This window comes from Scardinius erythrophthalmus (genome assembly GCF_964197995.2).
Source record: "Scardinius erythrophthalmus genome assembly, chromosome: 20".
In the NCBI taxonomy this organism is placed as follows: Eukaryota; Metazoa; Chordata; class Actinopteri; order Cypriniformes; family Leuciscidae; genus Scardinius; species Scardinius erythrophthalmus.
The window spans coordinates 28834221-28857069 of NC_138240.1; the positions used below are offsets into that span (position 1 = coordinate 28834221).

The following is a 22849-nucleotide window of genomic DNA, read 5'->3' on the forward strand; positions in this document are numbered from 1 at the left end:
ACATGGAACACAAGTGTTTAGTTCATTTTCAATGGGAGACATGCGGAAATCGGCAAAACACAGCTGGTTTCACTGGCAAGTGTGGGGGCGGTGCGAAAGCGATGCGAAAGCGATGCTTGTGCATCCAAAATCTTGCCACTTCCACAAGCACGTTGTCACAGAGTCAGCCACACCGTCACAGCCCCAATCATCACTCAATCACCAGGACCCGCCCACTCGTTCACAATCACCAAAGTACTGACTCGATGCACCTGCACTCCCTCATCAACACACCCTTTATATGCCCCGTTCACCTTTCACTCCTTGTCTGGTCTCGTTGCAGTATACACTGCTTTATGTCAGACTCCTTACCTACTCAACTGAGATCGTCTCGTCCTGCAGTCTCCTGTCCGTCTTCCGTCCGTCATTCTGATCCAGATTTCCTGTCTTCGTGTTCACTGCACAGAGAATCCACTTCAGTCATCGCCAGCTAAGTCACCATCATCATTCAACAAGTCACCATCCTCTCACCATCATCTGGTTCCCGTTGTTCCACCACCACTCTGCTTTTAATAAACACTGTGTGCACCAAAACCTGTCTGTCTCCTCCTGTGTTTGTGACACACGGCTTTAACCAATTATTGAACAGATTATTATTGTTTACTTACGGTTTGTGAAAAGAACATGCCAGGGCCTTTCACCCGGAACAGGGCAGTCACGAGTGTTTAGTTCATTTTCAATGGTAGACATGCGTAAATCAGCAAAACACAGCTGGTTTCACTGGCGGAATGGTGGCGGTGTGAAAGCCGTGCTTGTGCATCGAAAATCTTGCCGCTTCCACAAGCACGGCTTTAACCAATTATTGAACAGATTATTAAAAAACAATAAAACATTTCACTGAGCTCATATCAGAGTGTTGAAAACATGGAGAAGATTGTTTTAAATGTAATGGACCCTTTCTGGGGTTCTCAAAAGTGGAAGTCATCATAGTTGGGTTAACGTCTATAGTGATGAAAGGAAGACGACGGCAATATTTTTGTATTCCACATTGCTCCAATAGCAAAAGATAAAAATCATGATAGCGTTTCCCAAAAAAGGAAAAAATATACAGAGATTAATTACGTTGGTCAAAAGAGAGAAAGATGTCAAATATGCCATCACTCCTTCAGCCGTTGTTTTAGAAACACACCCAGTAACACACACAGTGTTATAAATGTGTATTAAAATTGTTAAAAAACTTTGGTAAAAGTTTAGGGTCCAATTCTCACTATTAGCTAGGTGCTTATTAGCATGCATATTACTAGGATATTGGCTGTGTATTGGTACTTATAAAGCACATATTAATGCCTTATTCTGCATGACCTTATTCTACATCATTAATCCCAATTCCTACCCAGTACCTAAACTTAACTATCTTACTAACTATTAATAAGCAGCAAAAAATCATAGTTAATAGTTAGTTAATAGTGGTTATTTGACCCTAATCTTGTCACGGGAAGTCAAAAGGTGAGACGAGGATTCAAGTGCAAAAAGGAATTTTAATGAATAAACAACAAAACAGACCAAAAACCAAAACTCCCTCGTGGGGGAAAAACAAGACAGGCAAATACTCAACAAGACAGGCAAATACTCAAAACATAACACGGGGGGAAACAGAGACAACGATCCACACAGACTGCAAACAAGAGGGAACTAATAAAGGGAAACTAATCAGGGGGAACAGGTGGGAGAACTCAAACAATAATCAGATAACAAGTAGGGCGGGGCTAACAATGACACAAGCACAAGGCACAACATAACAAACACCCAAGTGCAGAACAAGACAAGACAGACATGTGACATAACCCCCTCCTAAAGGAGTGGCTTCCAGACACTCCACTAGAACGGGGGGGACAGACCAGGGCGGGACGGAGGGACAGGCCAGGGCGGGACGGGAGGGACAGAACAGGGCAGGACTGGAGGAACCGACCAGGGCGGGACGGGAGGAACAGACCAGGGCGGGACGGGAGGGACAGAACAGGGCGGGACGGAAGACACAAACAGTCCATCAGGCGGCCAGGGCGGAGATTTCCCCTCGGGTGGCCAGTGCGGAGACTTTCCCTCGGGCGGCCAGGGTGGAGAAGACCCCTCGGGCGGCCACGGTGGTGAAGAGCCCTCGGGCGGCCACGGCGGTGAAGACCCCTCGGGCGGCCAGGACGGTGAAGACCCCTCGGGCGGCCACGGTGGTGAAGACCCCTCGGGCGGCCAGGGCGGTGAAGACCCCTCGGGCGGCCACGGCGGTGAAGACCCCTCGGGCGGCCACGGCGGTGAAGACCCCTCGGGCGGCCACGGCGGTGAAGACCCCTCGGGCGGCCACGGCGGTGAAGACCCCTCGGGCGGCCACGGCGGTGAAGACCCCTCGGGCGGCCACGGCGGTGAAGACCCCTCGGGCGGCCAGGGCGGTGAAGACCCCTCGGGCGGCCAGGGCGGAGAAGACCCCTCGGGCGACCAGGGCGCAGGAACTGGAACAAACACCACCGGCTCAGGCACTGGGACTGGCACCACCGGCTCAGGCCCTGGAACTGGCACCACCGGCTCAGGCACTGGAATAGGCACCACCGGCTCAGACACTGGAATAGGCCCCACCGACTCAGGAACAGACACTGGAACAGACACTGGAACAGACACTGGAACAGACACTGGAACAGACACTGGAACAGACACTGAAACAGACACTGGAACAGACACTGGAACAGACACTGGAACAAACACTGGAACAAACACTGAAACAAACACTGGAACAAACACTGGAACAGACACTGGAACAGACACTGGAACAGACACTGGAACAGACACTGGAACAGACACTGGAACAGACACTGGCTCCTGTTCAGGAACAGACACTGGCTCCGGCTCGGGGACCGACACGGGCTCCGGCTCAGGGACAGACACGGGCTCCGGCTCAGGGACAGACACGGGCTCCGGCTCAGGGACAGACACGGGCTCCGGCTCAGGGACAGACACGGGCTCCGGCTCAGGGACAGACACGGGCTCCGGCTCAGGGACAGACACGGGCTCCGGCTCAGGGACAGACACGGGCTCCGGCTCAGGGACAGACACTGGCTCTGGCTCAGGAACAGACACGGGCTCCGACTCAGGGACTGACACGGGCTCCGGGACATACACTGGCTCTGGCTCAGGAACAGACACTGGCTCCGACTCAGGAACAGGAACAGACATCACCGGCTCAGGAACAGACACCACCGGCTCAGGAACAGACACCACCGGCTCAAGTGTGTGTGTAGCCCACACACACCACATGGCTGTGGCCATAATGGCCAGTGTCGCGGTCACTGAGGGCTCAGGCTCAGGAACAGACACGGGCTCCGACTCAGGGACAGACACGGGCTCCGGGACATACACTGGCTCTGGCTCAGGAACAGACACTGGCTCCGACTCAGGAACAGGAACAGACATCACCGGCTCAGGAACAGACACCACCGGCTCAGACACAGGCTCGACGGCGGCCATCTTGTCCGAAGACCCAGTCTTGGTAGTGACCTTCTTGTCCGAAGACACAGGCTCGACAGGCGTAACGTGAACAGGTTCAGTGGTGGCCATCTTGTCCGAAGACATAGGCTTGGCAGACGTGACGGGAACACTCTCGGCGGCGGCCATCTTGTCCGAAGACACAGGCTCGACAGGCGCAACGTGAACAGGTTCAGCGGTGGCCATCTTGTCCGAAGACACAGGCTCAGCAGATGTGACGGGAACACCCTCGGTGGCGGCCATCCTGTCCGAAGACACCGGCTCGGCAGACTTGACATGAATAGTCTCTGACTGGGCAGACGTGACTGGAACAGTCTCTGACTGGGCAGACGTGACGTGAACAGTCTCTGACTGGGCAGACGTGACTTGAACAGTCTCTGGCTGGGCAGACGTGACGTGAACAGTCTCTGGCTCCTCCGCAACGGAATCCTCCGGGACATTGAGGAGGCCGGAGGTCTTCCTCCTCCTCCGCCGTCTTCGATGGTGAGGTGCAGGTTCAGGTCTGGACGGAGTTAATGGTGGATGGAACTCTGGGCTGGGCAGCAGCGATGCGTTCTCTGGGCTGAGCAGCGGCGATGCATTCTCTGGGCTGGGCAGCGGCGATGCATTCTCTGGGCTGGGCAGCGACGATGCATTCTCTGGGCTGGGCAGCGGCGATGCATTCTCTGGGCTGGGCAGCGGCGATGCATTCTCTGGGCTGGGCAGCGGCGATGCATTCTCTGGGCTGGGCAGCGGCGATGCATTCTCTGGGCTGGGCAGCGGCGATGCATTCTCTGAGCTGGGCAGCGGCGATGCATTCTCTGGGCTGTGCAGCGGCGATGCATTCTCTGGGCTGGGCAGCGGCGATGCATTCTCTGGGCTGGGCAGCGGCGATGCATTCTCTGGGCTGGGCAGCGGCGATGCATTCTCTGGGCTGGGCAGCGGCGATGCATTCTCTGGGCTGGGCAGCGGGGATGCAGGCGGGTCCGATGTATCCCACCGAGCACGATGGTGGAGATACATAGCGAAACCCGGGAAGTCTAAAATTTCCAACCCCTTCATCTCCCACTGAGGCAAGGGAACATCCAAACAAAGATTAAATACCTCTTTGAGGACTATATCCCCAAGCCCGAGTCCCTCTGCAGCCGAGCTGAATTTCCGGGCGAAATCCTTCACCCTGGTCCCCTGCTGTCGGAGGGAGACCAACCCGTTAAGTTTCAGGATTCGCTCCAGGTGAGGGCAGGAATCCTTTTGCTGAATCCTCATTGTTGGTGGATCGTTCTGTCACGGGAAGTCAAAAGGTGAGACGAGGATTCAAGTGCAAAAAGGAATTTTAATGAATAAACAACAAAACAGACCAAAAACCAAAACTCCCTCGTGGGGGAAAAACAAGACAGGCAAATACTCAACAAGACAGGCAAATACTCAAAACATAACACGGGGGGAAACAGAGACAACGATCCACACAGACTGCAAACAAGAGGGAACTAATAAAGGGAAACTAATCAGGGGGAACAGGTGGGAGAACTCAAACAATAATCAGATAACAAGTAGGGCGGGGCTAACAATGACACAAGCACAAGGCACAACATAACAAACACCCAAGTGCAGAACAAGACAAGACAGACATGTGACAAATCTAAAGTGTGACCAAAATGCTACTAGATTTGTGATGTTGATATCTGTGGAAAAAGTGTCATCATGTTCTGTGAAAAGGGTCCATGGAATTCCCAGAGTTGTATGACCCATCATAATCTCATACAGTGATGTAAATAAATAAAAATCCAGAGTGTGAGCACACAAGTTGCTTTGCCAGGTAAAAATACAAATACATGCAAAATGTCATAGTTAATTGTGTCTGAAATGAAAACTACGCTAGTCATATTATCATGAAATTATAAACAACGAATAACAAAAACACACATTTTCAATTATGTTTTATTTATTTAGTTGTTTGTAAATACAACTGTGGCCTTGTTGATTGTAACAAAGGTTGCATTGTGTAATTTTTGGGCCACTACTGGCACCATAATGACATGTTTCTGACATTTCCCCCCAAACAGACTGGCAATAAGACTAAAAAGAAACATCACTGGTTTTTCACAGAAATCAACTTATGAATGGCTTACTTAGATAATGTATTTAATAACTGGACACATTTCTATAATTGGAATATAATTCTGTCAGACACTTGATCATTTATTGATCATTTGATCACTTGATCATTTACCCTGGGACCAGTTGCATAAACCACTAAGACTAGTCTTAAAAGTTAGACATCTTATTTTGTCTTTAAGACTGTTCATAACTTTTTTTTACAGTTTGTGACATAAACAGACAACAGTTACATAAAAAACATAGATTGGCCTAATTTGACACTGAAAAGTTAATTTGATTAAAAAAAAGTTACCTTGATTAACTGCTAGTGGGTCATACTAGATTTTAAGACACTGTCTTAACATAATGGTAAAGTTTATGCTACTGGCCCCTGGAGAAAGACTGAGAACTCAAGTCTAAAGTTTAATCTCAGTGCGGAACTTGACAGTGGTATTCTTCATCTTCTGTTTGTAGACTTCATCAAACTGTTCATTTTGTGCCACAGTGAAGTGATTTTTCCAGTCTCCAACTTTGCCTTTTGGAAAGAAAAGATTAAAGCAAGTTAAAGGACGGAATTCAGAGGGACTAAATTAGATGATTGAGTAGTTTATTAACCTTTCCGCATGAAGGGTGAGATCTTGAAGTCCATGACTGGGATTGTGGAATAGTTGGTCATCTTGTTCTGTTTCATGGTATCAAATTGAACCCCCTTTGTTATGTTCTCTCTCTCTTCTACTGAGGTGGACAAACCCAAGAAGGAACACAAACGTTCCACCTCACGTCCTGTGTCCTGAAAAATACCGAAAAATATACACCTTAGACACATTTAAGATACTGATTTTACGCTTGATAAAAAAGAAAAGAAAAAAGAACTTACTTCAACCAAATCCTCATAGAACAAGTATAGTAGGTTAGAATAAGTCTGTTTCTTCTCCCACCATCCACTGACATGGTCGTACCAAGGACCAAACACATCTAAGAGGACATGGCTGGTGTTAAATCATGTTTCTCAGTGACAGATTTATTAATGTTTTTGTAGTTTATAATATTATATTTATATTTATATTTGTTTTATTTATTTATTTCCCCCAGATATTAAAATGGTTCTTTAAAAAGTTTCAAATCGTAACTGACAAAAAATAAATAAATATATTATTAGACTTAAACAAGAATTGTCCTTACTCTTTCCTTCCATAAATTTCTGTAAGAAGGTGTTCCAGTCTCCTGGTTCAGGCTGTACCATGTTCATTCGATCAAAATGAAAATATGAAACTGCATTGTCTTTTGCATTCCGAGCTACATACACAATCTAGAATGAGTGAACAAAAATTATAACATGAAATTAAGTAACTTTATTTAAAGATTATTTATATAGAGTGCTGTAACAGGTATATTTTTGCATGAGAAAAAAATAATAATAATGATGAAGAAATGGTTGTGTCACAGCTAAAAAGTAAAACCACACCTAAAAGTAAAAAATAATTTTGCTGTTTAAATTTTTGAATTACTTGAAATAATCAGTACCTAATTATTCTAAGTAAAAGCAACATTTTAGACACGACAATGTCCTAATATTACCACCATTTTTTGTAGGTTAAATAGTTCCAGTTGTATTTTTTTTTTTTTTTTTTTTTTTTTTTACAAACAGTTTTAATAGCAATTAGCACAAATGCTAAACATTTCATTTCAATAAAACTGCAATTCAATGATGCAGTTTCTAGGTCATTCAAATGAGTCTTTAAATTAGTCTTTAAAATGAGTCTTTAAAACACAAATACACAGTACAGACCCTTTCCAAAAAATTTGAATATCATGGAAAAGTTTATTTATTTCCATAATTCCAGGTGCAGGTGCAAATCCTGCTGGAAAATGAAGGAAGCATGAAGTGCTCTGAAAATGTCCTGCTAGACGGCTGCGTTGACTCTGGATTTAATAAAGCACAGTGGACCAAAGTCCTCTTTTCTGATGAGAGCAGATTTTGCATCTCATTTGGAAACCAAGGTCCCAGAGTCACACAATCCAAGATGCTTGAAGTCCAGTGTGAAGTTTCCACAGTCTGTGTTGGTTTGGGGAGCCATGTCATCGGCTGGTGTTGGTCCACTGTGCTGTCCACTCAACGCAGCCGTCTACCAGGACATTTTCAGAGCACTTCATGCTTCCTTCAGCAGACAAGCTTTATGGAGATGCTGACTTCATTTTCCAGCAGGATTTGCACCTGCCCACACTGCCAAAAGAACCAAAACCTGGTTCAATGACCATGGTATCACTGTGTAATTACTGTGTGATTTCATGTAATATTCAAAAAAATTTAAATCCTGTTTTCGTGGGTTTTATGAGCTGGAAGCCCAAATTATGTACAAATAAACAACTAAATACTTGAAATCGTTTAAGTTGTGGGCCCTGAATCTATAATCTATGGAAGTTTAACGTTTTGAATGGAATTATGGAAATAAATAAACTTTTCCATGATATTCTAATTTTTTGGAAAGGGTCTGTATATAAATATCATAAAATTATAAATATCATAAAATTAAATAAAATCAAGATAGAACATAATTTTACTCAAATCACTTTATAAGATTATCATAAAATGAGTTTCACATCATCATCATCATCATGACTTATGGCAGATTAATGACATGTTGTCACATTCAGGTATGTTTATTATATTTTTATTGTTTGTCATGTCATAGAGTGAAAAAAACAAAACAAAAAAACAAATCCCCTACCTTTGAGTTCTGCTCCCAGAAGGACTTGGGCACAAGCTGAACAGGTAAGTGAGTTTTGATGAGACGAGGCGACGTGATCAGATTATCAGCCAGTTCCGTTCCTGAAAAAGTTAGTGAACAATGTGGTTCTAAATTTAATCCCAGTCTCACTCAGCCAAGACATGATCTACTTAAGATAGACTGTGACACTATTTTCTTCTGGAAACAAACTTTGCTGCATTATTTTCCTGTTATCTCTGTAAAGCTGCTTTGAAACAATCTGTATTGTAAAAAGCTCTATATAAATAAATGTGACTTGACTACAAAATAAGAGCTATACTGTATGTGAATACATACATTGAACAGGGAAAGATTAGAAATGTGTGTAAAAAATAAAATAAAAAACACATTCCCTTGGTTCTTAATGTAGGCTCTTGAAGAGATGGGCAACTCTTATAATGATGAGGGCCAGGGTAATTGATATGCCAATGGAGATGATGACCTCCCCAGATCCCTTGGGCTGGACAGCCATCTAAGACCGCTTCCAAGCCCATTTCTAAGCCCGTACGGAAAGCGTCTGTCGTTAGCATCTTGCGATGAAAACACACGCCTAGCGTGGGAACCAAGGTGAGGAACCGGGGCGTGTAAGCCTGTGGCACGTAACCCTTATTTGTCTTTAGGGTTTGGCCCTTGGATGAAAACCCCTGGCTTTGAGACACAACTGAAATGGTCTCATGTGCAGAAGGCCCATAGGTATCACCATGGACTCAGCTGCCATAAGACCTAGACTTATTTGAAAGTGGTGAAAAGTAATTTCCTGACCAAACATGATATTGCTCAGGGTGTGATGGTCTCGATATGTGCGGGAGACAGTTGTGCCCGCATGATGACTGAGTGCCATACAACCCCTAAGTAAGTTATCCTCTGGGCAGGCAAGGGAACGCTTTTCTTGGCGCTGAGTCTTAACCCCAGAGATACAAGATGAGCGAGGACAACATCCTGATGCTGGAGCGCAAGCTCTTGAGACTGGGCCAGGATCAGCCAGTTGTCTATGTAATTCAAAATGCAGATGCTCTAGAGTCACAGCGGAGACAGAGCTACATCCATGCATTGTGTGCGGGGTGACAAGGCTAGGAAGAATGGAAGAACCCGATATTTTTAAGCTTTGCCCCAGAAAGCGAACCTCAGGAACTTCCCGTGTTGTGGCAAAATTTCTATATGAAAATATGCATCCTTGAGGTCGACTGTGACAAACCAATTTTTGTGTTGAATTTGAGACACAATCATCTTGTATGTTCTGAGAGAACGGTTCAGACCGAGAAGATCTAAAATTGGACGCAACCCCCCATATTTTTTGGGAACCAGAAAGTACCGACTGTAGTAGCCCGACTCTCTCTCTGGGAGGGGAACATGTTCTATGGCCCCTTTGCCCAGAAGAGAATGCAGCTCTTGTGACAGCAAATGTTTTATGGTAGTGGAGACCACGCTGTTGAAACATGGAGGGCAGTGCGCAAATTGTATTCTGTAACCTTTTTCTACTGTCTTTAGGACCCAAGGAGAGATACTTGGCAGTAGTTTGCATGCTGCCAACTTCTCTGAAAGGGGTTATTGTCCTGGGAGACAGCAGGAAGCAACAGAACATTCAACATTTCGCGGTAAACACATTTTAAACACATAAAAACATTTTGCGGTTGCCCCCGAAACACAGAAGGTGGCGAGGATGGAACAGTGGTGTCATAAGGGAGTAGAGAAGGAGCTGCTTGATGTATTTTTACGCACCCCGTCCTGGGGGCCACAGGATGTTTCTGAGAATTTCCAGAAATTCAGGATTGTTCAGTCTTTCCATGGCTTTTCAACCCCTGGTTTCACAGAGAAGGCTTCAGCCTAGTCCTAGACTAAAATGCATGTTTGAGCTGTTTTAACTGAAAGCAACTTGCACTGACACTTTAAGGCTTGTTTATAAAAGCTACTTAAATGCCCTAATTGAACTAAGGCCTAATTCTGGCTCAGTCTAAGCCCTGTCTGTGAAACCAGGCCCAAATGTTTTAAAATGTATAATCATAGTATAAAAAAATAATATACAGCGGGGGAAATAAGTATTGAACACGTCATCATTTTTCTCAGTAGATATATTTCCAAAGGTGCTATTGACATGAAATTTTCACCAGATGTTGGTAACAACCCAAGTAAGCCATACATACAAAGAAACAAACAAAAATAAGTTCAGAAATTAAGTTATGTGTAATAATGTGAAATGACACAGGGAAAAATTTGAACACATGAAGAAAGGGAGGCGCAAAAAGGCATGGAAAGCCAAGACAACTGCTGAAACCTTACAGTAATTAAAAAGCAATCCAGCCCCCTGTCAGTGGAAATTAATAACAGCTGGTTCAGTCCCAAATCATGGCCTACAAAAAGGTCTCATTGCCAAGGTGTCACACAAGACACATCTCATGATGGGTAAAAGCAAAGAGCTGTCTCAAGACCTTCGCAACCTAATTGTTGCAAAACATAATGATGGCATTGGATAGGCGCCATTCTAAGCTTCTGAATGGTCCAGTGAGCACTTTTGGGGCCATAATACGGAAGTGGAAAGACAATAATTTCACCATAAATTTGCCTCGACCAGTGCTCCTCGCAAGACTTCTGATAGAGGAGTGAAAAGAATAATCAGAAGAGTTGTCCAAGAGCCAACACCAAGTTGTATGGTGTTTTTAGGGTAATGTGCACTGCCATTTCTCCTCCAAATAGACCCCTTCACGGTTGACGTCACAGGAAAATTCGAAGTTCGCAGTGCGCATGTCGGGGTCAGAAAGTTCATTCCATCCCATTGAATTGTGTGTTAACCAGAGAATTTCTCGTCAAGAAAAAAAATGCCTACTTGTTGCGTCGTGGACTGAAAATCACACCAGTTGTGGAGTCGGATCTCATCCGTTAAAAAAAAAAAAAGACGACATCTGTTCAGATCTATTTTTTTACAGTCTATGGTTCAGATAGATACTGCTATCTGCTAAGTAGGCTAGCATGACACAGGTCACAAAAATGCCAGATATCGAACTTCACCTATTAAACCAGTCTACAGTTTACAGAAAACATTTGTTTACTTACCAGGGCTTAACTCTACCGTTGTTGTCACAATAATTGTCATATAACACAATAACACTACAAACACGAGCATTGATCATAGCATTGTCCCAGTCTGCCCGTTTATAAAAAAAAAAATAAAAAAAACACATACTTAACACTGTTAAATTTGAAAAAAATACTGTTCGATAGAACTGTTTGGTTTGTTACCACAGTTATCTGTGCTTCCTCAGCGATGAAGATCCACATTTGCGGCTATCCATTCACGAAAATGCATGCAGCAAATAAGCCGTTCACATTATTTTCTTCAGATAACTCCAAATTTCTCCCACACACTGGACTTGATTTTTGATGACTGTCGACAACTTTACAATCTCCACTAGCTTTTCTTTTCTTCAACTCCTTAGCATCCATCTCGACGACTGCAAGCAGATAGGCTAGTAAGCCTATAGGTAACGTTATAGATCCTGGGAGGGCGTGGCGCGTGGGCAAAAATAAACTGATGTGGATTTTAAATTATTTTATCAACTTGAAATACAGGCATATTATGTGTTCCTAAAAATATGCATATATTTTTACGTTTGCATGTGATTGTTTTAAACCCGTTTAGACCCGTGTTTCTGACCCGACCCGCACCGCACCCGACACAGTTGGATATTTTTCACCCGTTTGAGCAAAATTTGCAGGTCACCCGTCCGACCCCGTGCAGGACTCTAATCAGACAATACCATTAGCTAAAACAAGTTTATTATGGTTCTGTTCCCGTTCCTGTGATGACAAAAACAGTGCATACCCTTGACACAATATGCCGGTCTATTAGCCGCACCATTTTTCTGACCCCATGCTGCGCACCCAACCTAGGCGTTCGATGTTTACAAACATTGAAGGGGTCTATATGGTGTGTATTATGGCATCCAAACAGTTCAATTTTGCTCTCATGTGACCACACTATATTCTCCCAGTATTTCACTGGCTTTTCCAAATGTTGTGCAGCAAACTTTAAATGAGCTTCAACATGCTTTTTTTTTAGTAATGGAGTCTTGCGTGGTGAGCGTGCATACAGGCCATGGCGGTGGAGTGTGGTCCACAAGTGATCCTTGGCTCTTGGACAACTCTTCTGATTATTCTTTTCACTCCTCTATCAGAAATCTTGCGAGGAGCACTGGTCGAGGCAAATTTATGGTGAAATTATTGTCTTTCCACTTCCGTATTATGGCCCCAAAAGTGCTCACTGGACCATTCAGAAGCTTAGAATGGCGCCTATAACCAATGCCATCATTATGTTTTGCAACAATTAGGTTGCGAAGGTCTTGAGACAGCTCTTCGCTTTTACCCATCATGAGATGTGTCTTGTGTGACACCTTGGCAATGAAACCTTTTTGTAGGCCATCATTTGGGACTGAACCAGCTGTTATTAATTTCCACTGACTGGATTGCTTTTTAATTACTGTAAGTTTTCAGCAGTTGTCTTGGCTTTCCATGCCTTTTTGCGCCTCCCTTTCTTCATGTGTTCAAAACTTTTTCCCTGTGTCATTTCACATTATTACACATAACTTAATTTCTGAACTTATTTTTATTTTTTGCTTTTTTATTGTTTGTTTCTTTGTATGTATGGCTTACTTGGGTTGTTACCAACATCTGGTGAAAATTTCATGTCAATAGCACCTTTGGAAATATATTTACTGAGAAAAATGATGACGTGTTCAATACTTATTTCCCCCGCTGTAAAAAAAATAAATAAATAAAATAAAATACATACAAGTTAGAAAACAGAATACATGCAGGACTTTAAAATAGTGTGGAATAGCAACACTAAATCTGTTAATAACTTGTGATCTTGGTTCAGTTCATAATTCAAAAGTATATAATGGACTTGTAAGACATTGTAATATTTTTTTACGGTGAAAATGTTAAACAAAGTTTAATAGTAAACATGAAACACTAACAAATTCAGTGGACATCCATTATACTGTGATCTCTGACCTGATGGTATAATTTGAAAACTTGACTCCAGGAATGGCACTCTCATATGGATAGGCTGGGAAGTCTGGCGCTCTGGATCATCCTTACCAAAATACAGAAGGTCTAGAATATAAGAAACCCATGTGGTACCTAGAAGAAGAATGGCGATAGAATTCTGCATGATTAAAATCCTCTATTAGAGGGTTATTTTTAAATCACTTTATGTGTCTGAAATCGGTAATGTGTACATCTCAGGTGACATCTAGAGCAATTGCGGGTTTGGAATCAAACTTTGAATTTGAATTATAAGAAATGTTTTAAATAGCAGTTTATACTGCTACAATGTAATATAGGCCTAAACACTTTCAGAACTCAAACAAGACCAAAGAGAAGTCCTAAAAGAGCATTTATTGAAAATTATCAGGGAGAGATTAGCAATGAGCATTGAGGCACATGCCTGGGGCACTACATCTAGGGAGGATCATATGAATATTTTCAAAGGTTATACTCTCATGCTTGCATAATGATCACTCAGAATGAGTCCACTAAACTAGTGCTTCTCAAACCACTGCATATTTTGTATGTCTCCCTTCAACTTGCAATTTCTACTAATGAGCTGATGTGTTGAATCAGGTGTGTTAAAAGGGGGAAGACATCCAAAAATGTGGTCCCCAGGACTGGTTTGAGAAGCACTGCACTAAACCAAAAACTACACACTCTCCTGCCCCCCCTCCTGATGACTGATTTTACTAAATCAACCCTCCTTCTCTCCCTCCCTCCCTCCCTCTCACCCTCCCACCCTCCCTCCCTCCCTCCCTCCCTCTCTCTCTCCCTCCCTCTCTCTCTCCCTCCCTCCTTCTCTCCCTCCCTCAGTCAGAGGGCAGGGTGGCCTGCATACCTAGTGACCCTGAAACAAAACTTCTAAAATTTTGAGATGTCAGATGAAAACATCTACATGTAGGCAACGCTTATTCAGTATTCAGAAACTTGTCAGTCCAGATAAGCCGGGACACACTTAACGACTGCAAGGCAGATTATGAATGTGATTTGATACTTACAACTGATCATGCTCAAACATGCAGAGTCAGAGACAGTTGCGTTCAGTCAGTGTTTAAAATCTGCTCCAGACATTGGAAAGTGTGTAAGTGTGTTCAGTCTTAGAATGTTTCGGCTAGTTGTTAAGTGCATTACCGTGAAGAGAGCAGTATAAATACTAGTATTTCGAAACATGAAATATGCTGATTTGCTGCTCAAGGATTTCTTATCCAAATAGAAAACAGCTTTTTTAAATGATATTTATTATTATTATTATTATATACAATATTATGATATTTTACAATATTACTGTTTTTACTGTAATTTTGATCCAATAAATGAAGCCAGGGTGAGCATAAGAGAAGTCTTTCAAAAACATAAAAAATATTACTGACCCAAAACTTTTAAACGTATGGCATGTATGTATACTGTATATAGATCTGTGGTCACATCACATGCTGGCTAAATTTATTAATCATGCAGTACCCTCACCTGCTTTGGGGTAAGTGGCGATCAGAATGTCATCAGGTCTTGCTTGAAAGTTTTTCACCTTTTCCCAGTTGTCAGTGAAGTAGTGGATCATAGAAACACCCTCAAAATCAAACAGTTCAGGCCGACCAGGTAGTTTCATCTAAAGTATAAAAAGTCTCAAGTTATTGCTGTGGTTTCACTGCATTAATCCCTGCGTAGGAATAATCAGGTTTTTCAGGTTTGAGAGGAAGAAAGGAAAAATGCAAAACATACACAAAGAAATAGATTTTTAAATACAGCATTTACAAACCTTTTAAGACAGACCTTTTATGAGCTCTGATGATAAGAGACTTAACTTCGATAAGATACCTTGAAAAGTATCAATATTCTATACCATTTTCGATACCACGGGGAATAACCACTATATACTATCATTTATTTTTAATATTATCACATTTTTTGTCCATCCATTGAAAGTATAGGGCTTCGCAATCAATAATTTCCTCTGAATTAACAAAAATATTAACACAAATATATGGGAATATACTGCAAAATATAATGTGATATATTAAATAATCCATTTCCATATATGGGAAACTAGTGCTTATATTTTTCAATATACATATGCATTGATCATGTATGTGTTAGGTTTCTGGTGTGTTCTAGTCACACTACACACAAAGAAGTGCTGATACAAAGTCGGTTGATCTGTTAGTGTTTAATGTTCTATTATTTTGGAATGTAAAAGGTTTTATGGTATGTGTGAGTTTTTAGGGTTACCATTGTGCTGAAGATTAGAGCCTGTGGTGAGGTTGACTATATTTTAAAAGTAATGGCTGTGTACTCCTCAGCAGTGATAGTCTCTTGGCTAAATACTTTAGTGCATGCAGATGTGCTTGTGTGTTTGTTAACTAGCTTGAAAATACAAAATATTTATAATGTAGTAATTAAGAAATATATTACATTTATGTTGCATGAGTAAATATATCTCCAATATATTACACATGCAGCAGAATATCTGATCACATATACATATGAAGTGTATTATAAAATTACATACATTATGATATATTAGTAAACATGTTGTCACATATTTTCTCAATATATGAAAAGCGGCAATTCCTTTGTGAAAAATGTATTATTCGATATATTGTAATATATTAATACAATATATTATTCTGTATATTTTCAAATATACTGTTAAACCTAATATATTGATCATTCATATAGGGAAATCTATTTTCTTTTCATAAGAACATTGTTTCCAGGAAACATGTCGTTCAACCCGGAAACCGTAGCAAAACGTTGTGCACCGGTTTGAGCTTGAACATGCTCCTGAGCATGACACAAAAACCAAAACAACCTGTGAAATATATACATTGCTCAATTGCCATTATAACTATCTTATCTAAATATTTGCTCACTCAATGTATTTGTGTTTTTATAATGGGGTAATTTTGTTGCAGTAGCACAAGATAGCTTGATTTCAAACTTTGAATTGAATTTAAAAAAAGACAAGTCAACAGTCAGTAATAAAATAAGAACAAATTTTAAAAAAAAATCACTAACAATAGCACAAATAAACAAACTGGAACAAAGACACAAATGACATAAATTGCTTCTAGGAAAAGTTTTTCAGGTAGGTCTAACAGTAGTAGGGCTATTCGGGTAAGAAATACTACAGAACTGAACAACTTAATTAAATGTAAAATGATCTTGTATCATTTTCATTGTAAAAATTATAAACAGATGAATCAAATAAAGTTACAAAAGTTATTCAGTGAGTGATTTTCTCTTTGCCTGTTGTTATTTGATTAACAACTTGATTAAGAGCAACAAGCCGCGAAAAAGAAATCTATTTGGCCCTTGCAAGCTGTTTGAGAGGCAGCGTGTGTGCACACTTTGGATGTGAGCACAGGAATAAAAATTATGTACAATCCCAAGCCGAAATTCAGACCAACCCTTCTTATGATGTGCATTTTTATTAGGAATGTGTGTGTTATTTGTTGTTTTTTTGATACATCAGAGATTGATGGCATATAATAATTTTTATTTATTTATTTACATTTTTTACAATTTTTACCAATTAAAAAAATTTGTAAGGATTTTTTACACATCACCGCTGCTCTTGCCAGACGGCACACACGGTTGGGAAACACTATAAAGTATATTGCACTTTAGTTATTTTCACACTGATATCATGTGATTTTCTTATTTATTTTCATACTTTCTGAACTGTGTATTTCCATTTCAATTCCATTACTGTCACAGGTTGCTGCAAGGAGGCTCGCAACACATAACATTTGGTGAAATAAATGGAATTTAAAAATATTATCATGGAGAAAACTGTCACGATCACCAGCTGGAGTGCCCTTGATAACCGCGCACTCCACCCCAGACTATTGCCACTCAATCAGCAACTACACTTTCCATAACCCATTGCCTGGATTCATTATTGTTTGATCACTTCCACCTGTGTGTCATTACCCTTGATAACTGACTAAATATACCTGGTTTATTCAATCATCTCTGTGAAGTCTTGTCTAGTGTCTTACTGCAATTCTGAGCATTGTCCTGGTTTCTTGTAACTTTTGCCTGTGTCCCTTTGACCCTGTTATTGTTTGGATGGTTTACCCTGTGTTTTGATCTATTCCCTGTCTTTGGATTACATTTTTGGACAGCAGACTTCGCCACTCATGGATCTGACATCGCTAGCTTTTATCTAAATCGTTATCGCTAGCACAACACGCTAGTATCTCGCTAGCCTGTTAACCTGCCATCCGTGCTTGCCGGCTCGCGTCTTTTATGAGTCCATCAAACAACTGTGGTGAGTAGGATCAGTCAACAAACATTGTGAGTAATGTCTTCTCTTGTTATTGTCACTTGCATTTCGTGTCGCATGTATAGCCTTCTCTGGTAGCGGTGAGGACTTTAAATAATGTGATGAATGTGCAGTGATAAATGCAGGGAGATAGTCAGGCTGAAGGAGAAGATTTCAGAACTAGAGACACGCATCCAAACTTTAATCGAGGATAGTAAGAAGGGCTTTAGATACTGCTTTGGATGCGACTAGCTTAGTGAATTCTGTACATTGTTCGGTTCTGGCTGTAGAGCCCGTGCAGCAGGGCAACAGGGTGATCGTGAGACGCTGTAGTCGCAGGACAAAACACTCTTCCGTTCTGATTACAACATTAAACAGGTTCTCCCCACTCAGTGTAACACCCACTGAGAATCCTGCTGAATCTGTCCTAGTTATTGGTGATTCTATTACATGGAACCTGAAAATAGAGACACCCGCCACCATAGTCACATGTTTGCCGGGAGCCAGAGCACCTGACATCAAAGCAAATTTAAAAATGCTGCTAATGCTAATCATTTATTATAAAGATTATTATTCACATCGGCACTAATGATGTTCGACTTCGCCAGTTTGAGATCACTAAAATTAATGTTAAAGAGGTGTGTGAGCTCGCAAGTATGATGTCAGGAACTGTAATTTGCTCTGTCCCCCTTCCTGTTCGTCGGGGTGATGAGATACTTATTAGACTGTCCTCACTCAATGGCTGGATGTCTAAGTGGTGTCCGCAAAATAATATAGAATTCATAGACAATTGGAAAAGTTTTTGGGGCAGACCTGACCTGTTGAAAAGAGATGGTATTCATCCCTCCTGGGATGGTGCCACTCTTCTCTCTAGTAATATGGGACATAGTCTTAGAGTTCAAACATGAATTGGGGCTCAGGTCAGGAATCAGACAGACTGGCTAAACTGACCGTCTGCTAGCTGTCTCAAGTCACTGAGGTCAGATAAATCCCATCACATAGAGACTCTTTCACCTATATATCATCATTCCCCGAATTAGGAAATGCAAAAAACTCAAATCCAAACCCATTTAAGGGTAAAAATGTAATCGATGTTCAACAAATAAAAAATAGATATAATACAGATGAACAAATGATAAAGCTCGGGCTGCTGAATATTCGATCCCTAATTACTTCAAAAGAACTTATTGTTAATGATATGATTAAAGATTATAACCTAGACGTGTTGTGTCTGACAGAAACCTGGCTAAAACCAGACAATTACATTACTTTAAATGAGTCCACCCCCCAAGATTACTGTTATAAAAACGAGCCACGTATGAAAGGAAAAGGGGGTGGTGTTGCTGTAATCTATAGTAATATCTTCAGAATTACTGAGAAGTCTAGTTTCAAATATAATTATTTTGAAGTGTTGGTGCTTAATGTAACACTATCTAGTGTAAATGATAAATTGCGCTTTACATTTGTGCTAGCTACTGAATACAGGCCACCAGGGAACTATACAGACTTTATCAAAGAATTTGTTGATTTTTTTTTATCAGAGTTAGTACTGGCTGCAGATAAAGTCCTAATTGTGATTTTAATATACATGTAGAGAACGAAAAAGACGCATTGGGATTGGCATTTAGAGACATTCTGAACTCTTTTGGAGTTAGACAACACGTGTCAGGACCCACTCATTGTCATTATCATACTTTAAATCTAATATTGTCACATGGAATCAATGTTAATGCCGTTGAAATTCTGCAGCAGAGCGATGGCATCTCAGATCATTATCTAGTCTCGTGTATACTCCATTTAGCTAAGGTTGCAAAGCCGACTCCGTGTTACAAATATGTTAGAACTATCACTTCTGCCACTAAACATTGCTTTATTAATAATATTCATGATCAGTTTCATCTCCTCAGCATCCCAGATAACTTAGAAGAACTCAATATTGTGACAGAAACTTTTGGCTCTCTCTTTTCCAGCACTTTAGACACAGTTGCTCCTTTGCGCTTAAAGAAATAGTCCAACGCCGTGGTACAATAAGCACACTTGGGCCCTCAAGAGAGCAGACAGAAAAATGGAGCGCAACTGGAAGAAAACAAAACTAGACGTTTTTCGAATTTCGTGGAGAGAGAGGACAATTGCATACAGAAAAGAATCATAAGAAGAATGGCATCTACGCTAATGTTAGTCTTTCTGCTTATTCCGAGGTTTACTGTAATTAGCTGGATCCAGGCTGGATCCTGGCCGTATACAGATCAGATGGTGGACCTGCACCTAGACACGACCACAACACATGATGTAGTCAGCCAGGTTTGGGCCGTATCCAGATCAGATGGTGGACCTGCGCCTAGACACGGCCACAACGCATGATGTAGTCAGCTGGATCCGGGCTGTATCCAGACCAGATGGAGGACCTGCACCTAGACATGACCACAACGCATCCCTGAAGTGTCAGCAGAGATTGTGTCAACTAGACTATCCCCTGTGAAGGCCTCATCGACACGACAGCCATTGGCACTGATCCTCATCAAACCCATCTCCATACCGGTGTGACTCCGATCTTCAACCAGTTGGAACTGGATAATATTCTGATTGTTCCAAACCAATCTGATTTCTGACCTGTAATATTGCCTGAATCATAATCATACACTGTTCATTCATTGGCTAGAGGAGAACTGGCCCACCGACTGAGCCTGGGTTCTCCCAAGGTTTTTTTCTCCATACTGCCACCTGATGGAGTTTTGGTTCCTTGCCACTGTCCTTGCCTTTTTCCACCTTTGTTGCCACTGGCTTGGCTTGCTTAGTTGGGGACATTAAATTTAATATTTAATTTAATATTCAACAATAATATAATATAATTGACACTATTATACAAGAACTGAACTGAGCTGGACGATGACATCACGGTTTACTCCAGAGCGGCTATATATATATATAAATGAACTAAATGAATAACTTTTTTTTTAAACAAAAATGAAACATCACTGAACTTACTTAAGCTGGACTGTGACGCTATTTTCTTCTGGAAACAAACTTTTTTGCATTATTTTCCTGTTATCTCTGTAAAGCTGCTTTAAAACAATCTGTATTGTAAAAATCGCTATATAAATGTGACTTGACTGTCAGGGAAGTAGAAGAGGATGCTTCTCCTATAAATTTTTTTAGGGGAGGAGAGTATGCATCAAGCTCCGGTGGCCACGGAGCTTGGCCCATCACCGTCCCCAGCACTTCTAGCTCTGATGGTGGCAAGTCCAGTGCTCTCAGCTCTTTCCAGTCCGGGGTTCCCAAGACCAGAGCCTCTTAACAAGATGACGAGAGCCTCTTCACAAGATAGCCACCGCACCAGAACCTCCAGGCATCATGGTTGTTTCGCCAGAGCCTTCAGCTGTCATGGACAGTGTTACCGGTCGACATGAATGTTACACATGAAGCCATTAAGGCAACCCCTAGGCATTTGAGACTGGCTTCAAGTCTACGAGACACAACTCTGATGTCGATTTCTGCAGTGGCATCAAGTCTGGGTGTCTCAGAAGTGGTCCCACTGACAATTGCACTCCCTGTTACAGCGATGGCCATTTAGTGTGTTTGGGCCGTGCACTTCGCTTCAGTTCAAGAGCCCGCTCCAAAGTCTACTCCAGCCCATCCGCTCCAGAGTTCGCTCCTGTCCCAGAGCCCAGCCTCATGAACTATGAACTTCCTGTTAGCCCCATCACAACCGCAGAGGTCATACCTAAACTTCCTGTCTACCTCAACACGACCACAGAGGTTGTATTTTAACTTTCTTCCTGTCTGCCTCGACCGCAGAGGTCATATCTGAACTTCCTGTCTGCCTTGGTGGGGCCGCAGATGTTGTATCTGAACTTTTTGTCTGCCTCGACGTGACTGCAAAGGTCGTATCTGAACTTCCTGTCCAGCCTACTCTGCTCTGGGCGCCTGCCCGGCCTGCTCCACCCTGATCTAAAAATGTCCTTGTGTGGTCTTCGAGGCTTTGTTCTTCCTGCTCAAGGCAGAGCAGTTGGACAACTGGTAAGTCCATAGTGAAGGGGGAAAAAGAAAAAATAATCTATTCTATGTTCCGGATTCTGTCACAGGTTGCTGCAAGGAGGCGAACAACTCAGGAGATTTGTTGAAATAAACTGATTTTATAATATAATCACTGAGAATACTCAGAAGAACACAAACAATTAAACATTGATGATACGGAACAATGAACAGACAGAACTCAGGGTTTAAATACACAGAGAATGTAATCAAATAGAAACAGAACAGGTGTGTGGAAATTAGGGACTGTGGAAACTAATTAACAAACAGGGAAACTAGGACCTCAGGAAAGCAGGAACAGAGTGAAAACGAAACTAAAATAGAACATACACATTACAATTACATTGCAGTTGTTTTTTTCATTTATACCTTGCTAATTCCCATTCCCAATTTTTTCACCTCCAAGGGTGAATGAAACAGCTTTTGATTTATTTAATGCGATTTTCTTCAACATACTTAAAATATTTATTTACTCACTGAGGACGATTCATGGATTTCCATTATGGTGAAAAGGTGTTCCTTTATAACCGTTTTCTCAATCTTTTATTTTCCCTTTTTCTTTTGTTCTTCTCTTTTGCTCTCCTCAAATGTTTCTTGAAGCTCTTCTGTGTTCAATTACATTATGTGCTGTCAGTCTTGTACTCCCTCACTCCCTCCCTCCCTCCCTCCCTCACTGACGTTCAAGTTCAAGTTCACGTTCAACTCTCTCTCTCTCTCTCTGCACTTTGCACTCAACATGAAACAACAGGTTTTGCAAGTTCAGAAAGTCCACACTCAATAAACTTTTCCACAATCATAATGACAGATGTAGTCAGTCTCTCTCTCTCTCTCTCTCTCTCTCTCTCTCTCTCTTAATATATTTTTTTTATTGTTTTGTTGGTGATTTAAATTTAGGTTTTGCTTTATTAATTTAGTTGGGAGGGTAAGGAGGTGTATAATATTCTAGGGTGTCTGCTCCCAGTTTTGTTCTGGGGGTGCCCCAGGTAGCGGGAGTTTAGATTTTTTTTGACGCGCCATCAAGGTGTAAAAATAGACTCTGCGGTCAGTATAGAAGAGTGTAGCCTGGCTGTAGGAGAAGTGATTGGGCCTAAGAACATTCTGTCTGTGTCTCACATGAACAGCATCTTGCTTGTGTTTGTGAAGACAAACTGGT

The 22849-nt window shown here is 41.8% G+C and overlaps 1 protein-coding gene across 1 annotated transcript; it reads right to left on the minus strand.

The window, feature by feature from the left end:
- Nucleotides 1-5586: 5586 nt before the first annotated feature.
- On the minus strand, nucleotides 5587-22297 carry sult1st3 (sulfotransferase family 1, cytosolic sulfotransferase 3). The gene is made up of 8 exons (XM_081348455.1): nucleotides 22174-22297; nucleotides 14865-15003; nucleotides 13359-13487; nucleotides 8313-8413; nucleotides 6766-6892; nucleotides 6461-6558; nucleotides 6199-6373; nucleotides 5587-6118 (listed from the first exon to the last, which is right to left on the minus strand). Exons 1-8 carry the CDS (start codon nucleotides 22195-22197, stop codon nucleotides 6000-6002), a joined length of 912 nt encoding a protein of 303 aa, XP_081204581.1. The 5' UTR covers nucleotides 22198-22297; the 3' UTR covers nucleotides 5587-5999.
- Nucleotides 22298-22849: the final 552 nt, after the last annotated feature.